The following is a 15,856-nucleotide window of genomic DNA, read 5'->3' on the forward strand; positions in this document are numbered from 1 at the left end:
TATTTCAGGAGTCTCAGCCCTGGTACAATCTCTCCTAGGATACCCCACCCCCCAACACACCCAGGGCTTTGAAATTCTGATGTTGCATCCCCTCACCCATCTCCTGTCCATCAGCACTGGCTTCCTCCTTCACACTGCAATCGATCTGGGTAGATCTGTCTATCCCAGCATCCTGTGGTGCCTCTGCTGGACCTGCCTTGGAGGACTCCATTGCTACTGCGGCGTGGTGGCTCCCTGAAGACTCCTTTGTCTTTGCTTCTGTAAGAAGCATCTTTGGCTTCAGGATGTGGGCTGTGATCTGAAGAGAAGCATGTCACAGGAGCTCTACCTTCAATCTGTCCCCCTAAAAGGCTAATGTCATTACACTCACCCAGCCCAGCAGCTGCCCAGGATCATGTTGCAGCCCCTCTACCAGGGCTGCAGCCTCCTCAGGGCTTCCTGGTCGCTGCCCTTGAACCCAGGCCTGGATCTCGGGGGGCAACACCCCAAGGAACTGCTCCAAAACCAGCAACTCTATCATCTGCTCTTTGGAGCGTGACTCAGGCTGCAGCCATTGGTGACACAACTCTCGAAGCCGGGACAGCGCCTCTTGGGGCCCCTCTACCTCCTCATAGCAGAAACCCCGGAATCTGAGTCGCGCAGCCTCAGGCTCCTCAGTGGTGGTCTTGGAGTCCCTGAGGGATAGGTGTGGGGGGCCCAGAGATGGCATTCTTGTTTTGAAGGGTCTTTTTGGAGCTGACAAGAGGGACCTACAGAAAAGGAGGAATCAGTGTCATCTAAGGCCAAAGGCACCCACCAGACCCCTCCCAGAAGCCAGGAAAGTGAACCCTGAGGCCACAAGCACTTCAAGTAAGGTCATGGGAGGTTGACCATGCAAGCTCATAGCAGCTGAGACTTGGAGGATGCCTTAATGATAAATGCCTGGGTGGAAGGTGTCCAAGGACCTTCTAGGAAACTGCAAATGGCTGGTTCAAACATTGGGTGCAACAGAGGACTACTGGGAATTGAAGGTGGTTCCCCCAGCAGACAAAGGATCAGGAGGGCACAGGGTGACCTGGAGCCCTGAGGCTTTAGGCAGAAGGCAGATCGGGTTGTGTTGTCTGAAGAGTTGGCTCTGGGATTCGAGTACATCACCTGGGGCAGAGCTGAAAACCTGGGTGTGCTCCCAGGGGCCTATATGGGTGTGGTGACAGTGCTCGCTGACCACAGCATAACTGTTGATGCACACACTGCTTCAGCAAGCAAAAGCCAAACCAAACAGCCCTGTGTTGTGTGGAGTCGTAAAACGGAACTTGCGTCCCAATCCTTAGGTTCTGGATTGAAACCGGCTCTCCTGGGGCACCTGTCTTGTCAAGGAGAACCTTAGAGTTGAGGGTGTTGGTTTCTGACACAGGAAAGGGGAGGGTCTTTCAGGAGGAAGGGGCCCAGCGTTCTGGGTTCGAAGGCTTGGGGGCGCTCTTGGAGCTCGCCCAGCCCAACCAGGAGTGAGCTCACCTCTGACGCCTCGGGGCGCCTCAGGAGCTCGGAGCACTTCCGGAAAGTGACACCGCGCGTCCCACCGCCACTCACAGAACGCCCCGCCTTGCGCGTTACCCTACCGGTCTGGCCAATCCTGCACCTGCCCCACAGACACGGCCCCCTCCTCTCGGACTACGTCTCCCGTGATCCTCAGCAAGGACGACAGCGCGTTTCCAGGGTTTCTCGCGCGCGAAGTGCTTCGTTCCTCTCCTTGAGCCCGGTGCCGCAGAGTTCCAGGGGTTCCCTCTTCTGACCTGACAGCCGATCTCCCTTTGCACCCCAGCCGAAGGACTCACCCACTGCGGACCCGGACTGCAGGCTAGCGTCCTAGCGCATGTGCACAGCGGACCTGGTTTCTATTGGGTGGTGAGGTGTCCTGACCAATTAGAGCTGACGCTTATTACAGAAGGTATCATCGTTCCATGTGTCTCCTAGGTAACAGCTAGTGCACAACCTACTCCCTTTTGCTGTTCCCAAAGCAACACTTGTTAGCGTCGCCCTACCGCCCAAGAGGACTAGGTGGCGGTTCCAGACGATCCCAGTGGGAGGCAATGTTGGGCGAGGAAGACCCAATATTCCCTCTGTTAACACCCGGTTAAGCTCCCTTGGTATTGTGGGGGCAGTAGGCCCATGGGTGGGCAAGCGTCCTGAGGAGGTAACCATGTGATTACCCCCTCATTAACAGTCTTTAGATAACAGTACTGCAAATGAGGATGGAGGTTTCTGTCTGAGATTATGAGATGCACTCAACCTTTAATTTGGAGGCTGCAGTTAGACAAGGTGACATATGTTTATTTTTTTCCAAAGCTTTTTGGGAAAAGGGCTTTATAAAAATAAAGTTAGTGGTTTTATTTATTTGTTTGTTTGGGGGGAACAAGGTAAAAAAAAAAAAAAAAAAAAAGTCCCCGGCTGGCCTGGAACTCACTCAGAAATTTGCAAGCCTCTGCCTCCCGACTGCTGAGATTAAAGACGTGGGCCACCACACGCAGCAGTTAATGGCTTTCAAATTTAGTTGCAGATGGTGTGAGTTTTGTTTCCACATACCCAGAGTGTGAACCTTGATATAATCATTCAATCCTAAACTGGATCTGTGTATTCTGGTTTCTTCTGATTCCTGGGACACCCGCCCTCCCCCCACCCCACCCCCCTCCCCCTTGGCTGCCAGCTGCTGGCGGAGAGAAGCAGTTCTGAAACTCCTGAGCAGTTATGTGGGTTGAGTTTGTCAACTCGGTTTACCAGCTGAACTATCTTGAGGTGAGGTCTTTCACAGAGTCTCTGGACAACTCTCACACCCACCCAGTGGGGAGAGGCTGGGCTTTAAGGGGCTTCCCAGGGAGCTCTGCCCGGGAAGCACCTTTGTTCTAGGGTTCCCCTCCCTGGTTAGCTGGCTCCCAAGCCTTCACTGTGCTGCGGGGTAGACCTGTTCCCCCAGGGCTTTAAATCTAGAGCTGAATATTTACCAGGTAAACAACCATTGAGCTAGCCCCAACTCCCTTAATTACTGTGGTTATATTAGGTTGATCAATGTAACCATGAAAAAAAAATTTTTTTTTTGAGGCAGAATCTAAGTTCACCAGGTTGGCCTCTCGGCCATCTTAAAGCAGAGGGCTTATGGTGACCTAATGACCTTGCCCTTAGGGTAATGAAATAGAAATTATACAGCAAATGGTCTATGAAACTGGGGTGGTGACATTTTCTCTTGGGGTGGGGAGACATTTCGGTCACCAGTCCTTCTTGCCCAACTGTGTGCGGTCTTAGAAATGCTGAAAATGCTGAATTTTAGCCAGGCGGTGGTGATGCACGCCTTTAATCCCAGCACTAGGGAGGCAGAGGCAGGTGGATCTCTGTGAATTCGAGTCCAGCCTGGTCTACAAAGTGAGTTCCAGGACAGCCAAAGCTGTTGTCAGAGAAACCCTGTCTCAGTGGGGGGAGGGGGCTGAATTTTAAGGTAAAAAACTGATTGGGACTCTTCAGTCACCCGTGTTCTTGTAACCCCAATAAACTTATTTGCCAAGCGGGACTTAGGACTCCTTTGTGTTTTCTCTCTCCCTAATTGGGGAGTGTAGGTTTATGTCTGCCCAGGAAAACCATGAGACAGGCTCCATGTCAGCTCAGTATTTGGTTTCCCTTGAAGAAGGGATGACTCATCTACTCCTGGCTTCTAGGTGCCACTGTTATTCCGTTTCCCCCATTGTTACCAGTAGACCTATGTGAGCTAAGAGTGGTGCATGTGTTTGGTTGTTGGGGTGCTTGTTTTCTTTTCTCTTTGATTTTTCGAGATGTGCTTTCTTTGTGCAGCCTTGGCTGTTCTAGAACTAGCTCTGTAGATCAGGATGTCTTCAGACTCACAGAGATCCACTTGCCTCTGTCTCCAGAGTGCTGGGGTTAAAGATATGCAACACTACCTCCCTGTGGATTTTCTCTTTTCCCCTCCTTCCTTCCTTCCTTCCTTCCTTCCTTCCTTTCCTTTCCTTTCCCTTTCTTTCTTTCTTTCTTTCTTTCTTTCTTTCTTTCTTTCTCTCTCTCTCTTTCTTCCTTCTTCCCTCCCTTCCTTTCCTTTCTTTTTCTTTCTTCCTTCCTTCCTTCCTCCCTCCCTCCCTCCCTCCCCCCTCCCTCCCTCCCTTCCTTTCTTCCTTCCTTCCTCCCTCCCTCCCTTCCTTTCTTCCTTCCTTTATAACTCCCCCCCACTTTTTTTTTTTTTTTTTGTTTTTTTTGGTTTTTTTTTTTTTTTTTTTTTTTTTTTTGAGACAGGGTTTCTCTGTGTAGTTTTGCGCCTTTCCTGGGACTCACTTGGTAGTCCAGGCTGGCCTCGAACTCACAGAGATCCGCCTGGCTCTGCCTCCCGAGTGCTGGGATTAAAGGCGTGCGCCACCACCGCCCGGCCCCCCCCACTTTTTTTGAGACATTTTTTCTAAATCCTAGTTTGGGCTCTAACTCTCTGTCTTCCAGCTTCAGTTTTTCCCAGTGCTGAAAATTCAGGCGAGTGCTACCAAACTTAGCTCGTTTAACATTTTGACTTAGAAAGCCCCAGGACACTTTTACAGTCACAGCTTGTTAAGAGGGGTCAACCAATATAGCCACAGTTGCCCGGGAAGACCAGACATAGGAGCACAGAACAGTTCTGGGTACTGGAAGATGTAAATTCAAGAAGGGTAGAACTAAAGGGCAGTAGGGACACAAGCAGAGGAGGCTGGTGAGGAAGAGAAGATGGTATTGATCCCAGTCTGGGGGTGGGGGGGCAGGAAGGCTCAGGACATGGGCTTCAGGTTTCCTGTGACTGTTGGGGAACTCGTCTGCTCAACATATAGCTTCAGTTCTGAGCCCTCCTGGCATTACACAGCTCCATCCAAGAGGAGCTGAGTAGGCCTGCTGAGTATTAGGAGGCCTAGCCCAGAGAACTTGCCTTTACAGGGTTTGGGGCAGCGAGGTCCTGCACAACACCCCTCCTTGCATGAACTCATGCGGTTTAGTGGAAGATGTATCTGATCCCATTGGCAAATGGGTGGGACACATGTGTCTTAAGTATAGAGGATAGCTTCAAGATGGGTTGTGGGTTTTTCTGTGGGGGGGTTGTCTTTCTGAGACAAGGTCTCACTATGTAGCCTCAACTGCTCTGGACCTTGCTATGTAGAACTGCTTGTCTGTCTCTTGAGTGCGATTAAAGGTATTAATCAACACATCTGACCTTTTCCTTTTTTTTTTTTTTTCCCAAACTGTCTTAGTAGCCTCACACTGGCCTCAAACTTGATGTGCAGTCAAGTCTGATCTTTTAACTCCAAATCCTCCTGTCTCAGCCTCCCAAGTGCTGGGTTGCAGGTATGCACCACCATACCGGCAAGGTTCTTTAGGTCGTGACCCTGGAGTTCCCACGGGGCTGGAGTCAACTGGACACACACTCAGCCTCAATAGCAGGCGCCATCACAGCACTGCCTTGGTCTTCCCACTCTTTTCCCTCCCACGGTCTGATCCACAAAGGCTCATCTTTCAACAGAACTGCTGCTCTGGGGCCGTCCCACTCTGCCCAGGTCTCCTGGCTTCCCCCACCCACCTGTGGCCACCCGGGGGATGTAGATAACCCATCCTATACTGGGCTGCAGACAAGCTCTATCTCTACACTATGGCCCCTCTGAGAACCCAGATTAAAGCCAAATCTCTAAATCTCTGTGCTGACACTCCAGTGGCGTGTCTGTGTACATCCATTTAATGCTATCTGCATTGTTTTAAGGTAAAAACAAGTATTACTGTTCATACAGCTGTTAAAAATGTCAGGGTATCTCAACTCTTTTTTTGTTTGTTTGTTTTTCAAGACAGGTTTCTCTCTGTAGCTGAGGTTGTCCTGGATCTCACTCTGTAGACCAGGCTGGCCTTGAACTGAGAGATCCATCTTCCTCTGCCTCCAGAGTGCTTGGATCAAAGGCATGCGCCACCACACCTGACTAATTTTCTTCTTAAGATAGGGCCTCAAACTATCCTTGAACTCCAGAGGTGGGGCTTCCAGGCATGTATCATCAAGCCTAGTTCTTTGTTTTGTTTTTTTTTTCCAAGCCTAGTTCTTTGTTTTAATTTCTTGATACAGGGTTTCTCTGCGTATCTCTGCCTTCCTCTGGTCCTGCGTGCTGGGATTAAGGTGCATGCCACCACGCCTCCATTTCCCTGTTGGTGTTGCATCAGGTCCAAATGGGACCCGGTCTAATGCAGGCTACAAGAAGCAAACTGCATCTCACTCATCTGTCCTCACCATTCTGGGTCATTATACTGGCAAGGGCGGTCCAGAAGTCATAGGAAATGTCCAGTCCTTCCTGCTCAGCTCTTTACCTTCTGACCACGGTGGGGACAACGACAACAGGGAGGTACATGATGGCTAAGCCCAGCAAAAATAAGCAGCCCTCTAAAGTTTGTACCGCCACTTCAGATGTTGTGAAGGTCTAGGCTTGACTTTACAGACTTTCTCAGGGAAAGGGCCACCATCTCAGACCACCTGCTGTATGTATTCAGTTCCAGAAAGGACCTCAGGAATGTGCCATGACAACTCAAACAGATGCAGAGCAGTATCCTCCTGCAGACATCCTGTCTGCGGTTTTTATGGCCCTTGAAGATATTTAGATAATCCTGCTGAGCAGCCCAGATAATCCTGTTCAGCGGGTTGTGGTTCCCCCACCAAAAGTCTAACCCAATAGTTTCAAATGTGGTTTCGAGCCCAAAGTCTAGACCAAGAGTTTCAAAAAATCACCTTGCCCCATACCCCTTCTACCCAAGCCCAAGTTGCCAATTCCCAGCTTGTGGTTTTTCCCTATAAAAACTCTCAGCCGGGCGGTGGTGGCGCACGCCTTTAATCCCAGAACCCGGGAGGCAGAGGCAGGTGGATCTTTGTTTGAGGCCAGCCTGGTCTACAGAGTGAGATCCAGGAAAGGCGCAAAGCTACACAGAGAAACCCTGTCTCGAAAAACCAAACCAAACCAAAAAACAAACAAAAAACCTCTCTACACCTGGGCCCACGGCCGCCGTCATATTTCCTTCCATCTGCTGTGCGGTGGCCAAGGTTGAACCCGAATAAAAGGACCCTTATGTGCTTGCATCAGAAACCGTCTCCTTGGTGGTCTCTGGGGTTTCTCAAAACAGGTACAACAATGTAAAGGCTCATATAGCATGGGCTTTGGTAATGGTTGATGACAGGCTTGGATGAGAATGGGAATAAATGCTGAGGAGGAATCAGCATCCTTGATCTGTCTTACAGTGCTGAGAGCCATATCTTCCCTACAGGTCTCTACTTCCTACTAGTGGGTTATGCCAGCCCTTCAAGCATGGTAGAGTAGAGGGAAGGGATTGTGGTCGGAGACTGCAGAAGTCCATCTAAGTTCAGTCCTGGTTCTGTAGTGTCCTCTAGGCCACACTACCTCTCTGTGCTCCTCAGTTTTCTCATCTGAAGTAGAGCTGCCGAATACAAGACCCACAAACCCGCTTACTCTACAGTACCTAGCATGTCTGTCAGGGAGTCAGTCTACTTGGACTTTATTTGGATTCTGTTAGAGCTCTATTTATTTGTTTGGTTGGTTGGTTTTTTGAGACAGGGTTTCTCTGTGTAGCTTTTGGAGTCTGTCCTGGATCTCGCTCTGTAGACCAGGCTGGCCTCAAATTCACAGAGATTCACCTGCCTCTGCCTCCCAAGTGCTGGGATTAAAGGCATGTGCCACCACCGCCCGGCTTATTTATATTTTTAGACAGGGTCTCACTATGTAGTTCTGGTTGGGGCCTGAAACTCACTATGTAGACCAGGCAGACCACAGAGACCTGTCTGCCTCTGCCTCCCTAGTATTGGGTTTAAAGGCATATGTTACTACATCCAGTTGCTAGAACATTTTTTTAAAGATTAATTAATTAATTAATTAATTTTGTATACTGTGTGCCTGTGTTTCAGAAGAGGGCACCAGATCTCACTATTGATGGTTGTGAGCCACCATGTGGTTGCTGGGAATTGAACTCAGGACCTCTGGAAGAGCAGCCACTGCTCTTAACCTCTGAGCCATCTCTCTAGCCCTAGAATATTTTTTAATACTCCCCTCCATTGGCCCAAATCTCCTTCCCTCTTCGTTTTCCCAGAGGAGAAAGCTGAGGTTCAGAAACAAACCATTTATTTGCCTGAGGTTGGCACCAAGGAAACTGAATGCCCTGAACCCTGGGGGTGTCTCTCCAGCTGTTAGTTTGGGTGTAGCCAGAGTCTTTCCGCCATCTCTACCTACTGCCTGCTCCTTTCCTGTTTCCACAGTCAGGAAAAGCTGAAGTGACATCAACATGAAGATAATGTCTATGGGATACCCACTGATTCTGAAGGCAGTCCTTGTCTGCTCCACCAGTCCCAGGGGGTACATGCATACTTCCGATGCCTCTCCAGAATGGCTTCTTTCAGGGTATAGGTGTGAATGGTGGCTGAACAGCAGATCTTGTCATATGTAAATGGCACTGACTGGCAAGTCTTCCTCATACCTGGTTCACATAACAGGGCTTCTCGGTGGATTTGCTGAGGACACAGGCTCTTCAACAGGGAGTGAAAGGGATTCAGAGAAAGCAGGGAAGGGCACTGCTGTGACCTCAGGTCTCAGTTAGCTTTGGGACCACTGCTGGGCCTAAGGTGGCCTTGGGAGGTGTACCATCTAAGGATGCCCCTAGAGACCTGGCTTGGGAATGCATGCCACCCCTGGGCCTCCGAAGGGCTTTCTCTCCAGTGTGGATCCTCTGGTGATGGAAGAGGGCAGGGCGCTCACGGAAGGCACGGCCACACTGCGTGCACACGAAGGGCTTCTCACCCGTGTGGATGCGCCGGTGGCTGAGCAGCACTGCGCCCTTGGCAAATGCCTTGCCACAGTCCCCGCAGCGGAAAGGCCGTTCGCCAGTGTGCAGCAGCTGATGTTGTGTGAGGTTGGAGCTGTGGCTGAAGGCACGGCCACACTGTGGGCATGAGAAAGGCTTCTCTCCGGTGTGCACACGCTGGTGCTTGAAGAGTGAGGAGCCCTGACTGAAGGCTGCGCCGCAGAGGGAGCAGGCATAGGGCTTCTCCCCGGTGTGCGTGCGCTCATGCTGGATGAGATGCGAGTTGCGACAGAAGCGGCGACCACACTGAGCACAGGCATAGGGCCGCCCTCCTGCGTGGATCTTGCGGTGCTGGCTGAGGTTGGAGCCGTGGCTGAAGGCCTTGCCACACTCGCTGCAGTGGAAGGACTTCTCGGCCGTGTGGATGCGCTGATGGCGCACCAGCGAGGAGCTGTGTCGGAAGGCCTTGCTACACACCATGCATGCATAGGGCGTCTCCCCACTGTGGATGCGCTGGTGCTGAGTCAGGTGTGACGTCTGGCTAAAGGCCTTGCCACACTGGGAGCACTCATATGGCCGTTCTCCCGTGTGGGTGCGCAGGTGCTTGAGGAGGTCTGAGCTCTTCACGAACACTTTGTTGCATGCCCTGCATTCAAAAGGTTTGTCCCCGGAGAGAAGACCTGGGCCAGCCTGGAGGGCCTCGCCCAGTTCGTCCCATATTGGGGGCTCTGGAACACTGGGGTCTATCTGAGATTCGTGCCAAGCCCCACTAATTCCACGTCCCTCATGGAGGTCTGGGATGCTTTGGAAGACTCTCCCAGGAGTTAGCTGCATCTCTGGCTTTTGCCGCCCGGTTACCTGTGACTGCTTCCCTGGGGCCAAGAGGTCAGAGAAAGCCTTCACTCTGGATGAACTATCTTCAGGAACCTCCCCTGGGGAGGTCAATCGCAGGCTCACAGTTGCCTCATTGCTGCCGGAACCTAGCAGTAGCTGCTCCCAGTAGATCACAGAGACCCCTGTAGGTTTTCTCTGCAGAGACGGGGAGGCACTCTGGTGTCTCTCCAGGATTTTTGCATCAGGGCAGGCACCAGCAGGTATCCCATCAGGACCGTCACAGGTAGCCCCTGGAAGTGCTGCATCTCTAGACACGTGTCTGTCCCTTGCATAGTAACTGGATCCTGAAGGCAGAGGAAAGATAGTTATCTGGGTTATCTGGCTGGCCAGGAAATGACCACAGCAGAGTGCCTGGGCAGTCAGGGGACTCTATGAAGTGAGTGTAAAAGAGTAGGGAGAAAACAGGCGTAGGCTGGCCCTGGAAGAAGTTGATAGAGAAGAGCTAACAGCTCTTGGCCCTCCTGGCGGCAATGACCGCCACGGTGGAGACTCTGCACTGGCTGTCCTGGGGGACTTTCTCTCAGCACGAGCTCCCTAGCCTGCTTCTCCTTGTGCTCATCTCTTGAGTCTACGAACTACTTATCAATCTGTTTGCTGACTGCTTTTCCCTGGCATCCCCACACTGCACAGCAGTATCCTGGCTGATGCGTGTGTGCAGGGACAGGAACAGCCCGACCAGACGTGTTCAAACAACAGTTGGGAAGGAGGAGTGACCCTACAAATGTGACAGCTCGATGTGGAAAGGGAAGCCAGGCGAGGGAGGGCCTCGAAGGAGTCATTTCCCGCATGGACGCAGCACCTGTGCCCTTCAAGGTTTTTTGTTTTTTTTTTTTTTTTTTTTTTAAGATTTGTTTATTTATTATGTATACAGAAGAGGGCACCAGATCTCATTACAGATGGTTGTCAGCCACCATGTGGATGCTGGGAATTGAACTCAGGACCTCTGGAAGAGCAGTCGGTGCTCTTAATCTCTGAGCCATCTCTCCAGCCCGCCCTTCAAGGTTTTTCTCTAAGGGCAGGAAGGGCCACAGGATGAGTAAAGGATTCAGAAAGGGAAGAGAGCTAGGTTGGAGCCAGGAAAGGAAGGTGATTATGATACCAAGTCGGCCCTGAGTTCATCCTAGGTGGAGCCCAACTCACCAATGCTGGGTCTTCTGTGGGGGCGCCTGCCTGGGCCTGTATTTGTCCTATTGGGAACCCAGGGTTCCTCACCACGCTGGAGCTGGATGATCACACGAGGCCGGGAGACAGAGAGTCCTGTGATCACACGAGACAGAGAGACAGGGAGGAGGAGCATGTGAGGTCAGCCCCAGCTCAGGACAGTTCAGCCTCAACAGAGAGCAGGACGAGGGATATCATGGATATCAACCATGTAATCTATGTACCCAAAAGGTCATACCACACAGGAGGCTCACAGGGCCAGCTTAAGGGTTTCCATAAGGAACCACTGGGTCAGCAGCTCCAAATGACGGGACTAGAACCCAGGCACAGAAGAATGTAGCCAGCCAGCACCTCAGGGATACAGGAAATGGTTGAACTTATCAGACTGCATGTGTTCAGGGCCCTACCCTTCCTCACATGGTCCATGGATAGAGGGCCCCACTCATAGACAGCTAGGGAGAGAGGGGACAGTTGTAATGGCCCCCAAAACTGGTAACCTCAGCTGGCTGCCGTACCTGGTCCCAGCTTTGCTTCCAATGGAGGATTCAGGGCTTTACCTATGGAGTCTACAAGTGCGAAGTTTTCCAGCATTACATGGCGGTACAGGGCCCTCTGAGCTGCATCCAGGAACGTCCACTCCTCCTGGGAGAAGTACACAGCCACGTCCTCAAAGGCCATCAGGCCCTATAACAGCAAGAATAAGATAGTGTCTATGCTATGGCTGTGTGAGGCAGGAACCAGCTCCTTGTCCTATGGCTATCTCTCCTTAATACTTCTTAGACACTTATCTTCCTTCCCTGTAGTACTGGCTCAGGAGGCAGAGGCAGGTGTAGCTCTGTGAGTTCAAGACCAGCTTAGTCTACATAGTGAGTTCCAGGACAGCCAGGGGCTATGTAGAGAGAGCCTCTCTCAAAACACACACACAATAGCTGAGTAATGGCGGTGCACACCTTTAATCTCAGCACTTGGGAGGTGGAGGCAGGCAGAGCTCTGTGAGTTTGAGGCCAGCCTGGTCTATAGAGTCCAGTTCCAGGACAGCCAGGGCTGCACGAAGAAGCCAAAACCAATACAACGCAGACACATACAAAGTTGGCTCTTTGGAATAAACATAAATGAAGAATCCCAGTCACTTCTATGGGGGTAGGGTAGGAGTGGCCTCATCAATCTGGTAGACATACAGGAGGTCAACCTTCTTCCATACCAGTGTTTCATTTCCTTCCTGCTCTTATCTACTCCTCCTCTTGCTCAGCCACCTGCTGGATTCTTTCCCTCAATAGCCACAGGCTTGCCTTTTTTTGTTTGTTGTTTGTTTGTTTTTGTTTTTGGAGACAGGGTTTCTCCGTGTTGTTTTGGTGCCTATCCTGGATCTCACTCTGCAGACCAGGCTGGCCTCGAAGTCACAGAGATCCGCCTGGCTCTGCCTCCCGAGTGCTGGGATTAAAGGTGTGCGCCACCACTGCCCGGCATGTGTCGTCTTTGTAGTGTTCTGTGCATGTGTGTGCTTGCTCTCTTCATAGAGAAAACTTATGAATGAATGGAGGCAGTTAAAGGGCAAAAGCCACCGCCGCCGGCTCAGGCTTGCCTTTTTTCATCGCTCTCAAGTCCTGAGTGACCACCCCGATCAAGCCTGTGAAACTATGCCCCTTCAGTTCTCAGGTCTTGACTCAAGACACCAGGATCAGTTAACTGGACATCTATCACTTCAGGCTCACCAAACCAGTTCACTCTGGGACAACACACACTCCTGGGTTTCTCCACATCTACAGTCGTTCCAGCCTCCCAGATGCTTAAGCTGACAAGAGAGTCCTTTACTTATAACACTGGTTCTATAAACCTGACACTTCAGCATATCTACCCATAGTTAAGCCACTTTAACCACTACCATTACCAATCTGGTCCAGGGCCCACCATCATTCCCATGGACTTTGTTCTGCATAATGATGCCTCCTCCATGTCTGTCCTACAATCAGAAAAAGATGCTTTTAAAATCCTAACTGAGGGGCTGGATGCGGTGGTTAATCCCAACATTTAGGAGGCAGAGGCAAGTGGATCTCTGTGAGTTCAGGGCCAGCCTGGTCTACATATCAAGTTACAGACCAGCTAGATCTACATAGTGAGACTGTCTTAAAACAAAACAAAACAAAACAGAAAACTATGGCCAGAGAGATGGCTCAGTGGTTAAGAGTGTCTGCTGCTTTCCCAGAGGACATGAATTCAGCTCCCAGCATCCACATTAGATGGCTCACAAGTGCCTGAAACTCAGCTCCAGGGGAACTGACAGTCATGTGCATATACCCACACACAAATGCACATAATTAGAAATTAAAAATCTTTTTAAAAACCCTAACTGGGAAACTGTCCAGGCTATGTTTAAAGCACTCCGTGTCTTCCAATGCCTTTGGGACAAAGTCCCATCTCCTCTGCCTGATAATTTCAATCATACACGTCCTCCCTTCCTTGTTCATTCCACATCTAAATTGCTAAGTTCCAGGCTGGGAACATAGCTCAGTTTGTAGTATTTGCATGGTATGCACAAGGCCTCGAGTTCCATCCCCAGTAAGGTAAAAACTGGGTGTGGTGGTGTATGCCCACAAATCCAGTACTCGGGAAGTGGAGGCAGGAGGACCAGAAATTCAAGACCATTCTTGGTTATGTATCTAACTTCTGGACAGCCTCAAAAGAAGAGACAACTGCCTTCAAACTATAAAAGTCTCACGGTTGCTTTTGCACGTCTGGGTTCTTCCCTTTAACTTTCTTCCAGCCCTTACCCTCTTGGCTATCCCAAGTGAGGCTTCCACACCGGCCACCCTCACTGACCTGGATTATGGTGTTGGAAACAACTGCTGACCCTGACCTCCCCACAACACAGCAAGAGGGCAAGCCAGGACATGGTAGGATTCCTACACTCACCGGCGAGGTATCTGTCAGTGGCCAGGTCGCCGCGGTCCGAATCTGCAGTGGGGGCGGGGCACGATGGGCCGGAGACCCGGGCATAGCCCGTCCCCGCCCACGGCCTCGCGCAGCCCGCCGGGGCCTCAGTTTCCCGGTCAGACGAGGGCGCTGTACGTCCAGAGGACTGCTGATGGGCTGCAGCTGGGGGATGGAGAGTACGTGGCTCCAGGAACGGCCCTAACGGTCTCAACCGTCGCCTACGAGTCAACGGGGGAAACTGAGGCTCGGAGGAGGGGCCACCGGCTTACAGAGCAGACCTGTGCAGAGCCACGGCCCGAAGCGGGCAGCTGCGAGTACCGTCCTCACTTGCCCTAGTCTTGGGTCCCCAGAACCTCTTGGAGAGTGCAGAGTCGGCCCGGTCCCTCACGCACCAATCAGGATCACCCGTGTGGCCCGAAGCCGGTCTGCAAACTGACAACCTAGACCGCCGGAAGCCCCGCCTCCCTGGCTCGTGTTGGCCAGTGCACACTGCCGATGCTTGGGTAAACGTAGTTCCTGCTGGCTTGCCTGAATGACAGGCGATGCCTTCCCAGTAACCATGGACACGGCCAAGCATCCTTCTCCCAACTCCCCTAGTCCTGGCGGAGTGCTGGAAAGAGAAATCGACGACCACCGTCACGTTTCGACAGGCCTGAGCATCAACAGGCTCCCCTGGGTAGGTTCCCGCGCCCGGTAGGCGGCCCTAGACCAAATAACTAGAGATGCACAAGTGGGAACTTCGCGGTTTCCGGAGGCAGGCGACACTAACCAGGCGCACAAAAGAGAAAACATAACAGGAACCGCGCCTTGAGAATCAGAGCAGCAGCCGGTGTGGTAGCTCACACCTTTAGTCTCAGCACTCGGGATGCAGAGGCAGACGGATCTCTGTGAGTTCAAGGCCAGCATGATCTACAAATCGAGTACCAGGAAAACCAGGGCTGTTACACAGAGAGAAACCCTGTCTTGAACAAACAAACTTAAAAAAAAAAAAAAAGCAAAACAAAAAAGGTGCGGTGAGTGTGTGTGTGTGTGTGTGTGTGTGTGCGCGCGCGCGCGCGCGCTCATGCTAGAGAGATGGTTAAGAGCAATGTTCTTCCAGAGGACTTGGGTTCAATTCCCAACACCCAGCATTCACATAGCAGCTCATAACTGCCTTTAACTCCAGTTCCAGAAGATCCGACAGCCTCATAATGCACATGAAAGAAAAATAAAAAATTTAAAGGGTGTGGCGGGGGCGGGGGGAGGGGGGGTCGAGGGGAGAGCACAGTAACTTTAGACCTGATCCGAACTTAAGACTCAATCTGAGCCCGGCATGGAGGCACTCTTTTAATACTCAGAAAGCAAAGGCAGGAGGATCGCTGTTAAATTCGAGGCCAGCCTAGACTACATAGTAACTTCCACTCCAGTGAGAGCCATATAATGAAATAACACCCCCAAAGCCCAGCTCTGCCAATTTTCTGCTGTCTGGCCCCAGAGGACATGGTTGGGTTTTGACCTCTCTTTGCAGCTCCCTGCTCGCGTCTTGTAAAGAGTCAAGGTCAACAGGGCATAGGAGTAAGGACAGAGATTCAGTAAGAAAAAGTACATATAAAAATGCCATAATGAAGCCGGGAAGTGGTGGCACACGCCTTTAATACCAGCACTCGGGAGGCCGTGCCAGGCGGATCCCTGTGAGTTCGAGGCCAGTCTGGTCTAAAAGAGCGAGATCCAGGACAGGCACCAAAACTACACAGAAAAACCTTGTCTTGGAAAAAAAAAAAAAAAAAAAAGTCACAATAAGGGCTGGAGCACGGTTAAGAGCTCTGGCTGCTCTCCCAGAGGTCCTGAGTTCAAATTCCCAGTAACCACATGGTGGCTCACAACCAACTCTAATGAGATCTGGTGCCCTCTTCTGGCATAAAGTTGTACATGCAGATAGAGCACACAAATAAAATAAATCTTTTTTTTTAAATGTCATGAGCTGGGGGTGGTGGCACATGCCTTTAGTCCCAGCACTCAGGGAGGCAGAGCCAGGCGGATCTCTGTGAATTCGAGGCCAGCCTGGGCT

The 15,856-nt window shown here is 51.3% G+C and overlaps 2 protein-coding genes across 3 annotated transcripts in view; both read right to left on the minus strand.

Moving 5' to 3' along the window:
- The window catches only part of Znf446 (zinc finger protein 446), a 3,966-nt gene extending 3,217 nt beyond the window's left edge, over positions 1 to 749 (minus strand). The window contains exons 1-2 of the mRNA XM_059245287.1: positions 371 to 749; positions 97 to 298 (exon numbers count right to left, since the gene is read on the minus strand). Coding sequence (XP_059101270.1) covers positions 97 to 298; positions 371 to 709 — 541 coding nt within the window. The 5' untranslated portion in view covers positions 710 to 749. The remainder of the gene's footprint in view (positions 1 to 96; positions 299 to 370) is intronic.
- Positions 750 to 8,130: 7,381 nt separating this feature from the next.
- Positions 8,131 to 14,391, minus strand: LOC131894820 (zinc finger protein 324A-like). 2 transcript variants are annotated; one of them, XM_059245125.1, is made up of 4 exons: positions 13,789 to 14,391; positions 11,436 to 11,562; positions 10,858 to 10,974; positions 8,131 to 10,001 (listed from the first exon to the last, which is right to left on the minus strand). In XM_059245125.1, exons 1-4 carry the CDS (start codon positions 13,870 to 13,872, stop codon positions 8,605 to 8,607), a joined length of 1,725 nt encoding a protein of 574 aa, XP_059101108.1. In that variant the 5' UTR covers positions 13,873 to 14,391; the 3' UTR covers positions 8,131 to 8,604. The 2 variants fall into 2 exon arrangements, with proteins under 2 accessions (XP_059101108.1, XP_059101099.1); XM_059245116.1 differs by having other exon boundaries at positions 11,394 to 11,562.
- Between the last annotated feature and the right edge of the window lie 1,465 nt (positions 14,392 to 15,856).

This window comes from Peromyscus eremicus, chromosome 1 (genome assembly GCF_949786415.1).
Source record: "Peromyscus eremicus chromosome 1, PerEre_H2_v1, whole genome shotgun sequence".
Taxonomy (NCBI): domain Eukaryota; kingdom Metazoa; phylum Chordata; class Mammalia; order Rodentia; family Cricetidae; genus Peromyscus; species Peromyscus eremicus.